Source organism: Centroberyx gerrardi, chromosome 6 (genome assembly GCF_048128805.1).
Source record: "Centroberyx gerrardi isolate f3 chromosome 6, fCenGer3.hap1.cur.20231027, whole genome shotgun sequence".
Taxonomy (NCBI): Eukaryota; Metazoa; Chordata; class Actinopteri; order Beryciformes; family Berycidae; genus Centroberyx; species Centroberyx gerrardi.
The window spans coordinates 22,088,017-22,107,419 of record NC_136002.1 but is presented as its reverse complement, the minus strand read 5'-3'; the positions used below and the strand labels follow the sequence as shown (position 1 = coordinate 22,107,419).

The following is a 19,403-nucleotide window of genomic DNA, read 5'->3' as shown; positions in this document are numbered from 1 at the left end:
TCTCATTCCTACAGGTGAACTGGATGTTGTCTATAGTGATGGTTTGAAGTCATTATTGGGAACCCGTTTCTTTGCTTCAAAAAATGCTAGATTGATTCCATGGCCTTGGAACGTTTTGTTATTGTAGTCACAGTTTAAATATGTAACACAGTATTAGACCGCTGCTCAGCACACAACCTCAACAGCTTCACTGTGATATTATCTGGCCCTGGACTTTAACCATTTTTATCTTATCCCTCGAAAACGTTGCTGAAACATTGTGCATCAACGTTAAGCTTGATAGTAACTAGGTCATAACTGAGTCCAGTCCTTTCATTAATCAGTAAAATCATATTGGTTAAACCTCAAATTAAAAAACGTTGAATTAAAAGTATAGTTTTATATAGTTTTGAGTTATAACTTCTCAAGATCAAGAAAAATACAGTCCAATGATCAAACTGTGTTACTTGTGATGGTTTAAAACAAACCCCAAATGTTTTGGACTTCTTGGGTGACAAAATTTTGTAAAAACAAACAAACAAACAAAAAAACATTCTCCATTGAGCCATTTAGTTGTGTGCCCTGTAGCTCTAAATACTGTTCAACTGACTTTAGCACTTCTACTGATACATAAAACAACCCTCCAGATGGTCCAGATGGGTCAAAGAATGGAGATCGGATTGGAATCGGAGATGCTCGGACTGAGTCCCGGACCCACTCACACTGTATCAGCCATGGTCCCGAGCAAGATCAAGATCACCTCTCAGAATCTGGGATTTTCCTGATATCCAAAATTTGTCTGGGACGGCCAATCTGGCCAAAATTGGAGCTAAAATCCTAGGTGGTAGGTAAAACAAAAAGTGGCTTTTGAACCCAAACTATTCACAAAATTGTGTAAGTCTATTGCAAAAAAAAAAGAGCATGGTTGCAAAAAAAGATAGTGTCATCTGCATACATCTGTACTTTTCATTTTGTGATTGTCCAAATCTCTAATAGCCATAATTGTTTTTATCCTTTATTCCTAAAGCTGTCATTAGAAATAAATAAATTATGGTCACAAAGGGCATTTTTGCTTTGCCCATCTAAACAAGGACAATGTACTTGATATACGCAAATGATGTAGCCATCATTTTTGAGTCTGCATATAGAATTACTGCACAGGGCAGACACCCACTTTCAGGTGAGTCACAAAAATGAATGTAACTCAAAGCGCCACAATATCGTCACGGACCGCCACAAAATCAAAAGTTGGCCAGTTTGTAGAAATTGATCTAAAGCGATCACCAGAGACTAATCACGCCGGCGCTCACACACAGTTGCTTCTTGTAAACTCACTGCACACACACACATGCCTCTTTCTGTCCCATCCGATTGTGTGAGAAACACAGCAGACCTGTAGTTTTGCACTCAAAACGAAAAGCGAGCTTAAAATTCTACAATTTGCTCCAAACTTGCATGCGTTTGTAACGGTGCGTGTAAAAAGTAACTTGACACTTTTAATCGGAGCTGTGTGAAACTGCCCAACACTCAGATACGAAAATTAACATGAGTGCAATGCAAATAGCCTACTGGCATATTGCCCCTGAACCGTGATGTATTGAAAATAAGTCATGACATATTATAAGTCCATATATAAAACTCTGTGATATATTGAAAAAAAAGCCGCACCCCCCCAACGGTCTGCCGCCACAGGTACATTGCCGGAAGTTGTTCTGAGGAGAAGGTACAGGCGGAAATTTGCGGCTCCCTCCCATTCCCAGACCCCTTCATACCTCATTACAGCTGGCCAATCACTGTGGAGGTGGGGGGGGCGTGTTGGGATGTTTCTGTTTCGGAGAGTCACAATTTCGAACTGCCCCCCCCAAAACAGAAGCCCTGTCCGACCTTCAGAACAGAGTATAAACCACGCTTTATAAGGGTTGGGAGGGGCTCCAGCCGAAGGGGGAGGGGGAGCATTTTTACGGCTCCGAAAAATACACTGAGCTGAGGACAGGAAACGACGACAAACCAAATGGGGGGAAAAAAATGAGGAAATCTTACATAGGATACCTTTAAATAAGTTGAGTTCAGTAAAACTACACATCCACACCCTTTTCTATGTACATTCACATTGGACACTCACTTCAAATAGCGCAAACAGTAGCTTTAAGTATACATTAAAACTAGCATGAGAACCAGTATTAAAAAAACCAAACACACATTAGCTTGAGATCATCTGTATATTTTCCAAAATGCATATAATTTTCACTTCTTTTTCCAAAGATTAAAGGTCCAGTGCAATGAGAATTGCATTTCTCAATTTCATGGTATAATTTAACAGAGGGCCTGTTAATGTAAAGTTACCCAAATTATTATAACTGTCAGCATTGTGGAAATGTGACCTTTGAAAAAATCTCCCTCTGGTTGTCAACAGCATCAAAGAGATTTAGAATCCCAATCTACCTCCTGGTATAAATGATGTCACCAACACCGAGGCTTTAATGAATGCTCTGATTGGTTGACAGCATACCTCAAGGAGGTGTCCCATAGTCTGTCAGACAGTAGCCAGCCAGCTTCTTGCCAAACTAGCCAAAATCTCCATGCCTCCATTGTTGCTTGGTGCCGAAGTTCCAACACTGGATATTTGTTCCCCAAAGATAGAAATTTTGGAATTCGGGGGAGGCACAATAGGGAAGATTAGACTCACACTCTGTCCTGCAAGCTATGTACCATCTAACCCTCAAAAACTGAAAAAATTATGCTCTCTAGCTGTGTTAAAAATCTACTTTCCTGACTGAGGTGAAATGCACTGCTATTTTTAATATAGAAAGCTTACCTACAAAAAAAATCTACCACATTCCATAACATTGTAAACAATAAAGTAGTAGCCAATAAGTTCAACTGGTTTCCGAGAAGATGCTAGTGGCACAGTAAGACAAGCTAACAATATTGCCACTCAACTAACTCGCAGTAGAATTTGAAATTTGCTGACTTTGACGACCCCTTGAGTCCTTTAGTGGTTGTGTTTTACATCACTGCTTCAAAGACGACTTGCCACTTGTGCTCGCCACTTAACCCCCATTCCTCTGGAGAGCAAGTATAAATATGTATACAGAAGAGGTGATGTGAAACTGTCATAATGCAAATTGAATAATGGAACAGTAGCTGGAAGAAGAAATCGTGTAAATCAAAACTGTAGCTACTATAGGGTAGCTAGCTAGTTTATTTAAAAGAATTACACAATTGTAGGAATGTTTATCAGTATCATAGTATGATATTTATGAAATAGCAATGGATGGAAACAACATGAATGAAACACCGAAATTTATATCATGGTTGTCACGCCTATTTTTCCATCAATTTTGCTCTTTTATGATAAGCTTTAGCAAACATAAAATACTTACAACTTAGTTACTTATATAAAATACTTCTACAAATTCATTTTATTAGATTATAATGATTATAATGATTACAATTCTGTTAATGTATCTGAACTATTTGCATTGTAAAAACTTTAAAGGAGCAATAAGTAATATTTTTACTGTCCCATAGCACAAAATGATCATATCTGCAGGGTTTGATAGGATTACTTCCTCAGGTGCTGAGATTTCTGGCTTTCAAAACTCACTCTTTGGCCTGTTTTTTGGAACAATAACTCACCAATCTTTCTTTTAATCTAAACTTCCTCTGTCTAAAAAAAAAAAAAAGGAATACTGAACTGCATGACCTCTAAAAGTGCATTTGAATGCCTCACATAAAACAAAGGATTTGCTGACTCTACATACAGGAAAAAAAATAAATGAATGCTTTAGTTTTAGTGTTAAAACCATTGTCTTGAAGTAAATCTCGGTTATATTTCCAACAGCTACTCCCACAACTGTTCATTAGGGGTTTCTAGGTCTTACAACTCGGAGGAACCGTGGGCGGGGCCAGCTGGGTAGAGGTCAGCGTAGCCGTCACCATGCATCTAGCAACCAGCACTCGACCTACACTCAACTATGGACACTTGTCAACTCAGAAATTGGTGAATTCATTTGTGACTTTGAACAGTCAACCTTTAAAAAAAATGTGGTGTATACCTGTCTGCCAACACGTTTGCAGGGATTCTCCCCTGCAAAATTTCTCTTGTTATTCTTCCATATTTGAGAACATCATTGATAGTTCACAAGTGTCTTTGCACCAATCTTTTGGTGTGCGTATGTGCATGTGTGTGTGTACATGCATAGCTGTCTATATGCATGCTTGTTTGTTTGTTTGTGTGTGTGTGTGTGTGTGCTTTCTTATGCTCATGTTCAATGCTCCTTGTAGCTTTTATTCTATTTTACTTCATGAATTTGCCATTTACAGATCAATTTGAAAAAAAAAAGTTCGCCGAATTTATTTCAATCTCAACACTGTTAATCAAATACAGCGTATATTATATTATTTTGCTTCTATTCATTCTGTCAGCATTTTAGTTTGTCAGTATCTACCTTACAAACAATGAATTGAAAGATAAGGACATGGGATGATTGACTATATGTTAGGCTTTCCTGCATGGAACAGCATGAATTTCCCTTGATATGGCCTAATAGGCCTATTATTTTTGCCAACTCAGGATATTATCTGTTATATATTGTGCTCAATACCAAGACAGTACAATTCAATTTTAAAATATTTATATTCACTGTAACACTGTATTGATGTTGCGCCCAAATACACAGACATGCACACACATTCACATATACATTAGTAGAGAGTGTAGCCAGCAAACGTATGAATCATTCCAACCAAAACAGCAACAATATCCATCCAACTTACTAATATTTAATTCATGCCTTAAGGAAATATGTCTTTAAGCCTCTCATATTCCAGCAGCATAGTCCATCCAGCATGTGTGGTAGAATTTGAAAATGTAAATGTGGAATTTGAAAATGTTAAAAGACTTTCAAATTACTTTAACAACCTTGTTACCTTGTTTACCATAGTTACATTTTCTTTGAAACATTTTGAAAATGCCATTCGATGATAGAACTGCATTTTCCTTCAACTTGAGAACTCATAGCTAAAAATCCACAATACAAAAAACATCCAAAAATATAGGAAAATGTCTGCTTTTACAGAATAACAAACTACTGTAAAAGTCATTTTTTTCGAGTTAATCTTCAAATCAACAACATTAATAAAGACAACAAACAAACATGCAACAGACTAATTAAAAAATAGAAACCAGAAATTAAATAGCCTGTCACATGAAAAAAAAAATGTTAAGATAGACTCATGTTCCAAATAGGAAAAATGGTCAGCATCACAGTCAGCCCAGGAATACTTTGGGTGAGGGGCCAAAAGGCTCGTATTTGCACAGTGCTGTAAAATCTGCAGAGGTAAATTTGGACTGTTGTACAGCTAAACTACTCGCTGGTTACTACTAGTACCAGACTAAACACGGCTAAGAAGACAGACAGGGACAACCAAGGAGGACAACGCCAGAGTTATGAGTATCCTATAACTCTGGGCAGTTAGATTTTATTCGTCATTGGTACATCCGGGTACTTTATTTTTTGATTGACAGTTGCCATGGCAACAAGCTAGAGCATCGCCATTTTGTCAGAAGGGTTTTTTTCCCAGCTCAGTCTTTTCAAATGTTCTCCCTTCCCGCCGGAATAATGCTGTCAGTGGATATATATTTGACGTTTTTGGTTAAAGAAATGCGTCGAGTGGATCGGATTAAGAAAATCAAGAGGCCAACGATTTAACATAGTTGAAATAATTAGGCGGCGCCGCACTAACTCAGTTGTCCGTGTCTCTGGTCCACCGGGCCGGTTCACTGCGCAGGTTTGGACCGCGCGCCATTTTGTGAAAATTGACACAAAATTCTTAACCAAAATTATCAGAGGACACGATTTCTGTTTCATGTTTTTTAAGTAATTGGGATTTATCTAAATGGTTGTATGTATCGAAGTGACCGACGCTGAATTTGTAAAGACACGTAAAATCTGAATTTGGCACAACGTTTATTTAGCGGTAGCTAGAATTGTTAGCTTCAGGCTAGCCAAAGAAGCTAGAGCTAGCCAGGGTTGCTAGCTAATGTTAGCCGCGTTCATTTTGTCAACTAGCTAGCCAGTTTGCTAAGGTTAGCTAGTAAGTTATGCGTGCTAGTTAACGTTAGCAAGCTGCTAGTCATCAGCTGATACTAGTCAACGTTGCCTTGGTCACCGATGCTGTTCGTGAAAGCTTATGGTATAAAAAGCATGGTGAAATTGGCTGACGAATTATTTTAGAGTTTGCCGGTCAGAAGAAGGGGATTGGGTTTAACGTTACTCGCTAACCGTGCAGGGAGGGGAGAATCTCAAGCTGGATAAGTTGCCTCATCATACAGGTTATTGGACTTTAAATGAAGATCGTGCCATCAGAGGTGAGCATTTGTAAAACAATATCTTTGACGTCAGCTATCGTTAGCTTAACATTCAACGTTGGCGAGTCTGCTAACATATATATGTAACGTGAACGGTTAACAATGATGGACGCAACAGTAAAGTTGAGAATGGTAACGTTAGCTCATGGTATGGCAGCTAGCTAACGTTATGTGGCGGTGCCGACTCTTCTGTAGCTAGCGTTAACGTTTGCTTTCAGTCAGTAGGTCAACGAACTAACGTTAACGTTAGACAGGATTAGCTCCCCAGCTAGTAGTGGGCTAAAGGTGCTAGCGGATTGTGTGGGCTTGGACGGAGAATCATGCTGGCATGGTGTTAACGTTACAGCTAACCTTGCAATATGTGAGATTGTCATTGTACGAATGAAGCAAATGTTACCGTGCTAGCTAACGTCCACATTCGCTTTGCTGTTAATGCAATGTTTAATTGCATCAATTTTTATCAGTGTCATCTGAGTTTCCTGGTAAGACGTTACATTAGCCCACCTAGCTAACTTGGCTAACGCCTGTTAGCTAATTTGGCTAACCTGGCTAATGGTTAACGTTGGCTTGTTGACGAGCCAGCTGAATGGGCCCACAACCCGCTGGCTGAACATAGCGTCACTAGCTAACGTTAACGTTGGATTGGTGAGAGATATGCTTGCTTGTCCCGCAGTTTGTAGGGTAACGTTAACGACGGTAACGTTAGCTAGTTAGAGTGCTAACGGTAACGTGAGCTTGAATGCGTTTGTCATTTATACGGGGAATTCGAGGCATACACGAACGATATGTAGCAAGTGAAGACGCGAAATACACTGAATATGCTCTGTAAATTCCAACCATGACGAGATCTACCCCATCAACTGTAAGTACAGAGAGCTACTCGGGTACCTTCTGGACATGAATCTTAAGCTTTTAATTATTTTGGAGGGGTTACATTTCATTCAGCTTTGGAATGGATGTGGTTATCAGCTGGGTGTGGGAAGATGAAACATAGGCTTGTTAGAGATATTTTACATAGCCATCACTTATGATACGAGACAGCTACTAATAGCTAGCTAGCTATATTTACACCTAAATAGGCCCGTTGATGCCGTGATGAATAGAAGCCACGGAAGGAACTGTTCATAAGTCAGTACTGAAAATGAAGAATGATCTCAACGTTCAGAATGGAGATAGGAGCTACAAGTGCGCTTGTTAAATGGTTTTATGGTCTTTATTGGTCGTTCAAAGAAGTTAAATCCATCCTGTAGTTTTGTCGGTTGGCCTGTTATCAGGTATTACGTTTGGGAGATGGGCTCAAAACAAACTTTTTCACTTCTTTGTAAATTTGCATAATCTTGTACAGTAATTTTACTTGGGCCTGTTAGGCTGTGACTATCATTTATTTTTTCTGAACAACAGATTTCAGGTCCTTGGACCCACTATAATTTTCATCTGGATTGCCTATGGACATGCTGAGAGGAGATATCCAGTATTATGAAATCCACAACAACATTAATCCTGATTTGTTTTGATTGTTAGGTAGTATCTAGTCTGTGCCCCCCCTGAGTGAATTATGTGTCTTAACAGTTTCTCACAAGAGCTTCAGACCTTTTGTGTTTTGAAAATTTCATTGTGTAGGCACTAACTGCCTTTGACTGTTTGGTCTACTCAATCTATAAGCAGCTTGCCTTCTTTTTGAATTTCAGCCATATTTTTGAATTTCTTGATAGTTCATGAATTTCCCCCCACCACAGTTTTTTGTGGGGTGTACTTTCCTCTGTTTGGGTTTCCTATCCCTTCTTTTTCACTAAAGTTTAATCACTATGAAGTTAAATCCCACCAAAGATGCACAATGATAATGATCTGTTTTTATTCTTTGTAGTGGGTTGTGGTTTGCTGCTGGACTCTCCTCCCAGGATGATATGAAATTTTACAGGAGACGATGCATCCAGGTTAGCTGCTATATATTAAGTCTTTACCCTTTGGTGGGGAGTGGCACACTTCTGTTCTTCTTCCCTTTCAATAATTTCACTGTTCTGACTGAATAAGGCATCTAATCTTCTAAATTAAAAGGCATCCTAAAGCGGAAAAAGTCAAACAATGTCTGGTCATAATTAAGCTCTGTAGTGAACACAGTATTTCACATTTCCATGGTTTGGAATTGTATTTTTTTTCTTTGTCTGATATGGTGTCAGACCTCAAAATAATGTAAAACTACTTGACATTATGGTCTTTAGGTCGCAGCAGAGGAAGCAGGAAATAAAGACACACCAGTCGTCCTGACAAATCAGTCTTATCATTTTAGTGCTTGAACAGTGATAGGTTTTCAAAAAGAGCTAAACACATTATTACAAATATATTCATATTGAAATGCTTTAATTAGGATATAGGCCTATAAAATTGAGCAAAATTACAATGCTTCGTTTACAGGATGCATAGTTGAATCCTTGTCACTTGAGGGTCATCCCCTCTTAAATTCAATGTGTGTGTATATTTATATATATATAAAAAAAATAAATATATATATATACATATATATTATATATATATGTACACACATATATATATTGTCACACAGTACTATGTTAAATCATATATCTTAGTTTTCTTAATTTATAACCACTGTTCTATCTATCACAGTTCCTCTTATTTCTTTTACTGGATCTGTATTTTTTCCTTTTCCACAGCTGGGTCAGCTTTCTAACGCTCTCAGATGGAGTGCAGGTTTTGGGCTGTGCTGCTATTTTGCTGTCAGGCTCTTGTGTTGAAAGCAGCGTCTAAGTGTGCCAAAGTTCAATTTTATTTCTTGTTTATTTCTTGTTTTCTCATTGGAAAATGGGAGCAGCTCTGCCCTGGCAACAAAAGTAGGCTATTTGCATACTGCGTTGTGATTGGTCTGTGCATTGATGGGCTTGCCAAATCACGCTGTATCTCTGTGGTGATAGGCTATGCTAATTAGGTGCTGTTGCTGGGATTCTGAATAGTGGTTACTGTGTAGCACTGGTGAATTGTGTTGTCTGGTGAGAGATGCTGATAGCTGAACATGCTATTTAATAATTTTTTGATTCCTTCTGGCTTAAAATGAAGGATGATTCACTGTACAGTGTGGAGATGTTTTATTTTCACCCCCTTTTACTGTTAAACCCACCATTTTTGCTGCTTTTTCTTCATAAAGGTTGATATATGACTGTTATATCTTTATTTTGTTCACATCCTTTGATGCATTTTATGACTTTATATATTTTATGCAAGACAATGTATTTAATTTGACATTTGCCTCAGCAATGAATTTATCCTTTAGTTATTGTTCTCTCAACATATTATGATTATCTTAGTCCATTTAAAAGTATGAGCTTCAGAATGTCAACATGCATGGATAATGCATAATATTACAAATGCATAATTTGCAATAGATTTTACTTTCAAGTCTCCCTTAAAGGTGTATTAATCCATTTTTGTTATGAGGAAATTTGCACTATTGTATTGGTTATATTGTAGTTGATGGTTTTTGATATTAAATCTGCACATTAAGGCTTGAAGCCCAGGGTACCCTATATTTTTAGCTGTCTTATTTTTCGGCCATATATGTCTTTTGTGTGAAAGAAGAAATGCACCTGTTCTACATCCTGAAAATTGCCCTTTTCACTACATGGTATATTTTGTGGTATATCATGTAGAATTAAGTTAACATGCAACTCATAACAATGTTAATTTCTTCCAGGAGGAGAGACTTCAGCATGCAAACCTTCGTCCGTCCGGCTTGCGCCCTCTTTTTCTTTCCACACTGCTGGTCTTCAGATGGCTGCTCCAATGCCCCATACGCACCAGCAGTACAGTGACCGCCACCAGCCAAGCACTGACCAATCTGCTACGGTCTTACCGTACAGCGACCAGACACCACAGCTCACTGCCAATCAGGTATACTGTTAACTCACAATTTAAGCTATAAACAATGTTTTACACATACTTCAAGATTGGGTCATCATTAAAAAATTTAGACAATGGGGTCCCTGCATCCCACAAGCCATACCACATGCACATGCTGTATGATTTCTTTTGGTGTTAACGTGTGATGTTTAAAGAATAGTAATACCTCTGTGAAATGAAATTTTTAAACAAGCCCACTTGATTTTTTACTACTATCACTAGGCAGACTAGTTGCTTGTCAAATGTTTCCTCCACTCCAGCCGCTTATAGTTTTCTTAAATTTACTGAATGGCCTTAAGATTTAGCATAAGTTCTGGTACGTATAAAAAGTAACATGCATATTGATAATGTATCTGAAATGTTCATGTGTTTTTCCTGTTTGATACTTCAGAGGCACATGCCCCAGTGCTTTCGTGACCCAACTTCAGCTCCCCTGAGGAAGCTCTCCATTGACCTTATCAAAACATACAAACACATCAATGAGGTTAGTGGGTTTATTTTCCTTATTTTTAATTGTATTTTTCAAAATGATTTGTCAGCATGACAGTGTAAGGTTTCTTAATTTGGAATTTTGACAACTCTAATACAAAATATTAAGTCTGATCATGTGTCTTGCTTTTCTTTTGTTAATTTTACAGGTGTATTATGCAAAAAAGAAGCGACGGCACCAACAGGGTCAGGGTGAAGACTCCAGTCACAAAAAAGAGAGGAAGGTCTTCAATGATGGCTATGACGATGATAACTATGACTACATCGTCAAGAATGGGGAGAAGTGGATGGACCGCTATGAGATTGATTCCTTGATAGGAAAAGGGTCATTTGGACAGGTGCTTAATTATACACACACTCTTGCATAAGTATATATGAGAGAGAACGAGACAAAATTACGATTAAAAATAGAGAAACCAAGTAGTGATGTTGTTTTTGCTCTGTATAACTTGTGAGATTTAATCCCATCTCCTGTATTTTTTTTCTTACAGTTAAGTTGAAAATGGTATTTAACTTTGGGAAACGCATAATTATTTTTCTCTTCCTTGCATCTTCAGGTTGTGAAAGCCTACGACCGTGCAGAGCAGGAATGGGTTGCCATTAAGATCATCAAGAACAAGAAAGCTTTTCTCAATCAAGCCCAGATTGAAGTGCGCCTCCTAGAGCTCATGAACAAACATGATACCGAGATGAAATACTACATAGGTAATGCACTCTTTCAATTTTCATCTGATGCACTGCAAGACTTAATTGAAATAAACTAAGCTGGCTTTCGTTTTACTTTACTGACCTGTGTGCACTCTGGCTCCTCCGCAGTTCACCTCAAGCGTCACTTCATGTTCCGGAACCACCTCTGCCTCGTGTTTGAGATGCTTTCATATAACCTGTATGACCTACTGCGAAATACCAACTTCCGCGGCGTCTCGCTCAACCTCACCCGGAAGTTTGCCCAGCAGCTATGCACGGCGCTGCTCTTCCTGGCCACGCCTGAGCTCAGCATCATCCACTGTGACCTGAAGCCTGAGAACATCCTCCTGTGTAACCCCAAGAGGAGTGCCATCAAAATAGTGGACTTTGGCAGCTCATGCCAACTTGGACAGAGGGTACCTAGCTACAAATTTCAGTATCAGTGATACCAATACTTTTTTTTGAAAAGCAAGAATGTCACAAAGAAATGTTGTTGCATTGCTTAAAAACAAGTGGCCAGTGGAGTGGGCAAACGGGTGGTCTGACTGTTCCTGGTTTCTTTTTGTAGATATACCAGTATATCCAGAGTCGCTTCTACCGTTCCCCAGAAGTGCTGCTGGGAATGCCCTATGACCTGGCCATCGACATGTGGTCCCTGGGCTGCATCTTGGTGGAGATGCACACTGGAGAACCTCTCTTCAGTGGAGCCAATGAGGTATGGGGCCAAACACTGAAGTGAAATATCTACTCAAATTTGTTTTGTGCTGTGGTCTGTAATGAAACTAAGGATGCAAATTTTAACTAGGTTCACTGACGTAAACAAAAATATGAAAGCAACAAGCAAAGGTCTAAAAGCAGAAACATGCCAAAACAGAAGTAGCTGATAACTTTTTGTGAGTGCACAAAAACTCGCAATACATGAACAAGGACATTTGAAATGATTGAAATTACTTCACAATAGTGAAACATGCGAAAGTAGCTTATAACCACAGAAATATATTCAAACATTCCAGTTCTGTTCCTATAACACTTAACTTTCATTTGACATACCGCCTACAAATACTGACATCTAGGCCACAAAGATTGGGAAGTGAGGTTGATAAACCTTAAAAATATCCCATTACATTCAGTTGTCAGGTCTTGAATCTGACTATTTGTTTACACGTTAAACACATTGCAAAATTATCAATTATTGTGGCCTCTGGATAACATTTGATGACATACACTTTACATACAATGTGTGAAAAATGAATGTATCCTGACTGTTCCTTTTCTAATTATTTAAAAAAAAATCAAATGCATTCTAAAAACCATTCAGCAGATCTGCCTGATACTTTTGCCTCTAACAGCAGGTGTAACTAACTTAATCAACAACACTTTCCTCAGGTGGACCAGATGAACAAAATAGTTGAAGTTCTTGGTATCCCGCCTAATCACATTATGGACCTAGCCCCAAAAGCCAGGAAGTTCTTCGAGAAGCTATCGGATGGTACATGGAGCGTTAAGAAGACCAAAGATGGCAAAAGGGTGAGCTCAGTTCCTTGCTGCTATTCTCTTGAGCTGATAGAAATCATACAGTCTATGGCTAATAAATGTGATTTGTATATTTGAATTATTGTCATAACCAATCAAGGTTGTGTAATGTAATGCAGAACTCACTGATGAGTAAATCTGTTGATCTGTGTTCCCTGCCTTGAGCAGTATAAGCCTCCAGCCTCGCGGAAGCTCCACTCCATCCTGGGTGTGGAGGCAGGGGGTCCAGGTGGCCGGCGGGCGGGGGAGTCTGGCCACGCTGTTGCTGACTACTTGAAGTTCAAGGACCTGATCCTCCGGATGCTGGACTATGACCCCAAGAGCCGCATCCAGCCCTACTATGCCCTGCAGCACAGCTTCTTCAAGAAGACTGCGGATGAGGGGACCAATACAAGCAGCAGTGTGTCCACAAGCCCCGCACTGGAGCAGTCCCAGTCTTCAGGAACCACCTCCAGCACCTCCTCTAGTTCAGGTAACTGCCATTTGAATCTGTGTCCAGCTCCCCCATTAGCCATCATTTGAAGTAGTGGAAGCCATTGATTTGTCAGTACTTGTGTACTTGAGAAACATTACAGGAGGACAGTATCACCTGTCACCTTGGTACAGTTATCATCTATTGTACAAGGAGTATTGGTTTGCAAGTGATATTGTGAAACTTGACATCTGGGCTATGAACTGTAGCAAGTTATTAACCACTCAGCAAAATAAAATCTTATCATATAGCTGTCTGAATTTGCATTTTTTGTGAAACTTCAAACAACTGTAAAACTTACAGTCGTATTTGGTCTTGTCTTGCACCTCAGTAAATGTCTCTTAGTCCTATTGTTGCATCAGACATGAATGTTTTGTTTATGTAACATTGTTAAGGCTGTGCTTGTGACACTTCTGTTTACCCCTTAGGAGGGTCATCTGGGACGAGTACCAGTGGCAGAGCGAGGTCAGACCCTACCCATCACCACTTGCACAGTGGAGGGCACTTTGGCACGGCCATGCCTGCCATCGATGGTGACAGCCTCTGCCCACAGGTCAGTAAGCTGGCCTGGAAAGATCTAAAATCATATTTGAAAATTAGTCTAAAAACATTTTGTTGTTTGTAGAATCAATGTATTTTTTTCTGTCACAAGTTTTCACATTTGTACTCATTCAGTATTACCTCAAATGTCACAAGAGAAGTATCGTATGTGATGACTGTTTGAATGACACCTTTTCAGAACGAATCCATTTGAAGTGAATCATTCTTTTTTTTTTTTTTTTTAAAGTAAAGATTTGGTGTCATTTGCAGGATGACTGTTGTTGATAGTCTGGTGGCAGGGCAAACATGTAGTTGTAATGCAGCCTTCTAGAAATCAAATTGTGTCACAATCTCCAGCAAGTAACGTTAACAAAATTAGTTAAACTAGCTAACTGAGGGGAATTGTAAGCCAATGCTTCCATTTGATTTAAAAGCAAAAGTAAAAAAAAAAAAAAAAAAAAGTTTTCCATATGAACATGCACCTTAGTTTATACCTCTGCATGGTGAAAACTTGTAATTGTTAACATTAATCTACTGAAAAAATACAGTCTGAGGATGTGTCATTGAGAGGGACAGAGGAATCGCAATATGCAATCTGCTTTTCCATCATCTCACTTAAAAGATAGACTACCTTCAAACACTGAAAAAGAGGCAGCAGCCCTATGCCACAAGAAGTAACTGTTTTCATTTGCTTGACATTGACAGGCAAGACAGCCTTACCCCCCTCCACTGGTGTGGGGAGGTGGCGTTGGACCAGAGTCAGTCACTGGAGAGACCCACCCAGTTCAGGAGACCACCTTCCATGTTCCCCCTCAGCACCCTAAGGCCCTGCATCCCCACTCACACCCTCATCACCATCACGGGCAGATGATGGCTACGCGGCCACGCCCACGCCACTACACCTCCCCGACACACAGCTCCTCGACACAGGACTCCATGGAGGTGGTTCATGGCCATCTGTCCATGACCTCCCTGTCTTCCTCTGCCTCCTCTTCCTCTACATCGTCCTCTTCCACTGGGAACCATGGCAACCAGGCCTACCAGCTCCGCCACTTGCCCGCCGGTGCCCTTGACTTTGGTCAGAATGGTGGGCTGAGCATGGGGCTGGGTGCCTTCTCGAACCCGCGGCAGGAGACTGGCATGGCAGCGCACCCTGCATTCCCCATGGGCACGAACACAGGGCCTGCCCACTACCTAGCGGAAGGCCACCTCGGCATGAGGCAGGGCATGGACCGGGAGGAGTCTCCAATGACTGGAGTGTGTGTGCAGCAGAGTTCTATGGCCAGCTCGTGACTGCACTGACATTTGGCTGTGTGTTCCCCCCTGTGCGTCATTTTTAAGGTGGTGTTTTTTACTACAAGGTGTGTTGAGAACAAAAGCTGCTCACGTCAGAAGGGAGATATCACTGAACCGCTACTACAGAGAAAAACCTTTGTTAAAAAGTATATATGTAATTTTCATCAGTTTTTCTTTTGCAATCATTAGGCACAAAATAATACTGCGGAATAACCATAGTAAGATTGAGACATCCATCTTACCATTTCACCGATTTCATGTAACCACCAAGTAATCACCATATGGTATTATGTGGCAAAATCTTCTGAGGAGCATTTCAGAGTGAAGTTTGAAGCTGTTTTAAAGGTAGCTGTCAGTGATGAAATGCTTGGCGTCCTCTTTCGGTTCAAGCCGTGGAATGCCTGACATTACTGTTCCACTGGTTATTAATTATTTTGCCCTTTTTTAAGTGAAATTTCACGTAAAAGCTGCTTGTAAATCCTGTAGCTTGACAATGAGGGGAAGTGTTTGCGGTGATATTTCTTGTTGTTGGTCGGTATTGTGTAACTCTGTAAAAGGGGAGCACATAGCAGTGGAGTCCCTATAGCGTGTGCTGGCCGGGTGGAGAGGAGACCCCGCGGGTGGATACTGACGCCGGCTGGGTCGGAGGAGAGGGAAGCACCACCCCTCAGGCCTAGAGGCCCCGTAGTCCTGCAAGCTGCAACCGGGCCTGGCACAGACGAGAGCAGCGGTGGGCTCGCGAGACGAAAGGATCCAGCCCAGTGAGAGGAAGACAGTCAGTGGCTGGTTCTTAGATAACCCTTTGGCCTTATGACTCATGGACTTGGAATGGGATGGAGCTGGACATTATCATTTGAATTAAGATGGCTTTTCTCTATTTTTCTCTCTAGACAGCCCTTAATTCTTTAAGGAAATTAAAACAACATAGAAAAGGTAAATAAGAATGGTAATTTGAGGCCTTTCTCTACAAAGATTTCTTCTTCAGCAGGGCCCCACATAACAGGGTCTTATTGTACACAACAACCTCCTAAACATTACTTCCTTGAAAATCTTATTCACTGATTAAGGATTTTGCAGTGGAAAGAACTATCTATTCCAGAGTCTACCCTTTTACGTTCTGTTACTTTTTTCCCTTTTGCATGTAGTTCCTCATCAGAACCACCTGCACAAGTCTCTCCATCCAAAACATGGAAACTGAAGAAAAAAAAAAAATGAGTTAAGTGACTGCCTTTTTTCTCCTCAAATTATGCTGTGAATTTTACAAGAATTTATTTTCCCTTTGGATATGTTTTTATACCAAAGCAGTTGTTTTATAGCATATAGGTGTCTGTAACCAATAATGTAGCAGTTCACCACTTTTGACGCAAAGTTTATCAAGATCTTATTTTAACGTCAATACAAAACAGCTGCAATATATTACTTTAGCAAAACTGGAGACCGTTGTTGAGACCGTTGGCTATTGTGTATTCTGGCCAGATTTGTTTGCAACGTTTTACCAAAACTGTTTCCATATTAATTGGTAGATTATTTTGGGAGTCTTTTAAAACTTTGGTATGTTAGAGAATTTGGTAGTTACTCTGCAGGCTCCGGAGTAGCAAGATAGAAGCTGATGGTTAAAAAAAAAAGGAGACTAATGCGTTCTATTTCTGTGTCGTCGTTTTTCTTTTGCCCCCATCATACTATTTCAAAGGGTTTTGCTGCCTTTCATACATCATTTGGTCAACACGCTAGTTTCTGCCATGAAACAAGACTTTATGTCATTGTCCTGGCAGGGTAAGGATAATTGTGGCAAATCGGAATTTGTTTGGAATGGTATTGTTCTGATTTGGTAGGGCAGATCCCCATGATTGTTGTCCTATTCAAAGGGAAAGGGTGCCCGTCAGCCCACAATCACATGCTTGGCTTAGGCAGACATGCATGTCCTCAGAACATTACAGTCAATAACCAGATTTTTTTTATATCAGGGATTTTGAAGTGCTTTCTTTTTCTGTTGCTCATTTTATCAACTTTGAAATTAGACAAAATAACCTGCCCGCAACAACATTTCAAAGCGAGGGCAGGGCACAGGTCATTCTATTGTCAAGTTCAGAGGAGAAACCATCATACGGAGAAATCATGCTTGGTATTTCCACAAACACAAATGTAAAGCTACCTATAATGAGATTGGGGTTTTATCTGGATGTCAAGGTTAATTGCAAATTTGCAATCATTTTTCATACCCCACAGAATTTGAGACATTCAGAAATTGCCAGTGGTTTTATTACTGGCACTCATACTGGTACTAAACATTCCAAAATAAAGACTGAAAAAAAAAATTGACTGCAGTGACTCGTAAGTGTGCGCCTATTTCAGATCATGCTGATTGACCTCTTATTTAGAGCAGTTGTCATGAAATGCAGCCCCTTTTTAATAGTTGAAATAGAATTTATGTATATATTTATATTTTTTTAATAAAGGAAGTATAGAACTCACTACCTTGCTCCTGCTGGTATGTTGATTATGTTTGTCAATTTGGTGACCATTCAGTGGGCAGGAACTCCTGTTTTCTTAGTGGCAAAACCTTGCCTTTTGGCAAAGGTACTTGACTACATCAGGACAACACTATGAGGTAGGGTTTGAATCAAACAGGGAAAGCTAGATCTTCAAACCTTAATAATTTTCACAGGGTATATTGTAAGTGCATGTACATCACAAACCTTACTTTTTGGTTATATGAGAAGCACATGGTTGAAAAAAATGGTTCCATTTTCCATAAGCCTGTTCAGTTTGTGGGTTTTACACAAACGCGTATACTTGTTAACATTATATCTTACACCCAACAGAAGTCGAAGTCCTCTTATTTAATTTGAATATTTTCCTTCATTTTTGATTTCACATTTTATCACTTTTTTGTACATGCAACATGCACTATAGAATTGAACAGCATGGGGGAAAGGATAAGTCCATGTATCCACAGATTGTAAGATCTAGTCAAGACTTTGCTGTGTTTATGACAATGCCCTTTGTATTATATTAAGACAGTCTTATGTATGATATATAAAAAGAAGTTAATTGAATTGTTCTGCGTGTCTTTATTTTTCTCTGCCAACTGTACATAACTTACTGAGCAGGAACTTCACACTATTAAGTCGGAAGCCATGATATTCATGAGTTGAACAGCTCTTGGCATTAGATTTAAGTATGTAGCTTCATCTATTGCATAATCATTTGTTAGATTCATATACATTCATCGCCATAGCTTTCAAAAACATTTCCATGAGTATGAGTCTATAGATAAACATAAATACAAGTGATATTGTGGGACACGGCAGAGTGCACTGTATAGAAGAGTGGAGGACGGCCTGTATAATGCCCCGGCTCGTTGGTCTAGGGGTATGATTCTCGCTTCGGGTGCGAGAGGTCCCGGGTTCAAATCCCGGACGAGCCCTGGTGTCTTTTTACTTCACGTACAAAAGCTCTTATTCAAGTAATACTCTGATAAATAGGTTACTCAAGACAAACGAAAACAGGTCGAAAAAGAAAGTACAGTAAGAACGTGGAATAATTTACCGTCAGTCACGGCCCGCGTTTGTCTTATCCATTTGATTTAACATCGCCGTTTGCGTTCGGTGTTTCCGCCCGTAGATACACAGTGCGCTACTGGCTTTTGCCCGGAATCCAAAATGTTTAAGGAGATTAAAAATCGAAAAGGTGGGCTCGTCCGGGATTTGAACCCGGGACCTCTCGCACCCTAAGCGAGAATCATACCCCTAGACCAACGAGCCACGTGGTAACTACGGCATCGTTTTGCAATTTTTCTGTTGTTTCGGACGTGGTGCACTATTCGTTGGAATAACGTTCATTTCACTCACTACTCAGATAAACAGCTGATGTATAAAATAAATCGCTTGCTGGAAAAAGCCACACATACAAAAATACATTTTACAACATTATTTTGGGGAATATTTGTTTTCAGCAGCCTTGTTAACTGTTTAAACTATAATTCACTTAACTACTGTCTACAAACAAATTACCTCCTTTGCAGTAGTAATGTAACGTTCATAAACCGGCAGCCCCACTTGCCATCTGCTAACCAGCTAACATGGGTTGAGCCAAGAAACACGGACGTCACATCCTATAAACACA

At 39.8% G+C, this 19,403-nt stretch overlaps 1 protein-coding gene and 2 non-coding genes across 4 annotated transcripts; 2 read left to right on the top strand and 1 right to left on the bottom strand.

The window, feature by feature from the left end:
- The first annotated feature begins 5,557 nt into the window (after window positions 1–5,557).
- On the top strand, window positions 5,558–18,334 carry dyrk1ab (dual-specificity tyrosine-(Y)-phosphorylation regulated kinase 1A, b). 2 transcript variants are annotated; one of them, XM_071905901.2, is made up of 12 exons: window positions 5,558–6,352; window positions 8,217–8,286; window positions 10,056–10,252; window positions 10,653–10,745; window positions 10,900–11,088; window positions 11,308–11,455; window positions 11,567–11,853; window positions 12,006–12,152; window positions 12,824–12,964; window positions 13,139–13,442; window positions 13,871–13,995; window positions 14,688–18,334. In XM_071905901.2, the coding sequence occupies exons 2-12, from the start codon at window positions 8,277–8,279 to the stop codon at window positions 15,273–15,275; spliced, it is 2,229 nt and encodes a 742-aa protein (XP_071762002.1). In that variant the 5' UTR covers window positions 5,558–6,352; window positions 8,217–8,276; the 3' UTR covers window positions 15,276–18,334. The 2 variants fall into 2 exon arrangements, with proteins under 2 accessions (XP_071762002.1, XP_078140225.1); XM_078284099.1 differs by lacking the exon at window positions 8,217–8,286.
- A 299-nt stretch (window positions 18,335–18,633) lies between these two features.
- Window positions 18,634–18,705, top strand: trnap-cgg (transfer RNA proline (anticodon CGG)). The gene has a single exon. It is a non-coding gene; the product is annotated as a tRNA-Pro (tRNA).
- Window positions 18,706–18,970: 265 nt separating this feature from the next.
- On the bottom strand, window positions 18,971–19,042 carry trnap-agg (transfer RNA proline (anticodon AGG)). Its single transcript has one exon. It is a non-coding gene; the product is annotated as a tRNA-Pro (tRNA).
- Window positions 19,043–19,403: the final 361 nt, after the last annotated feature.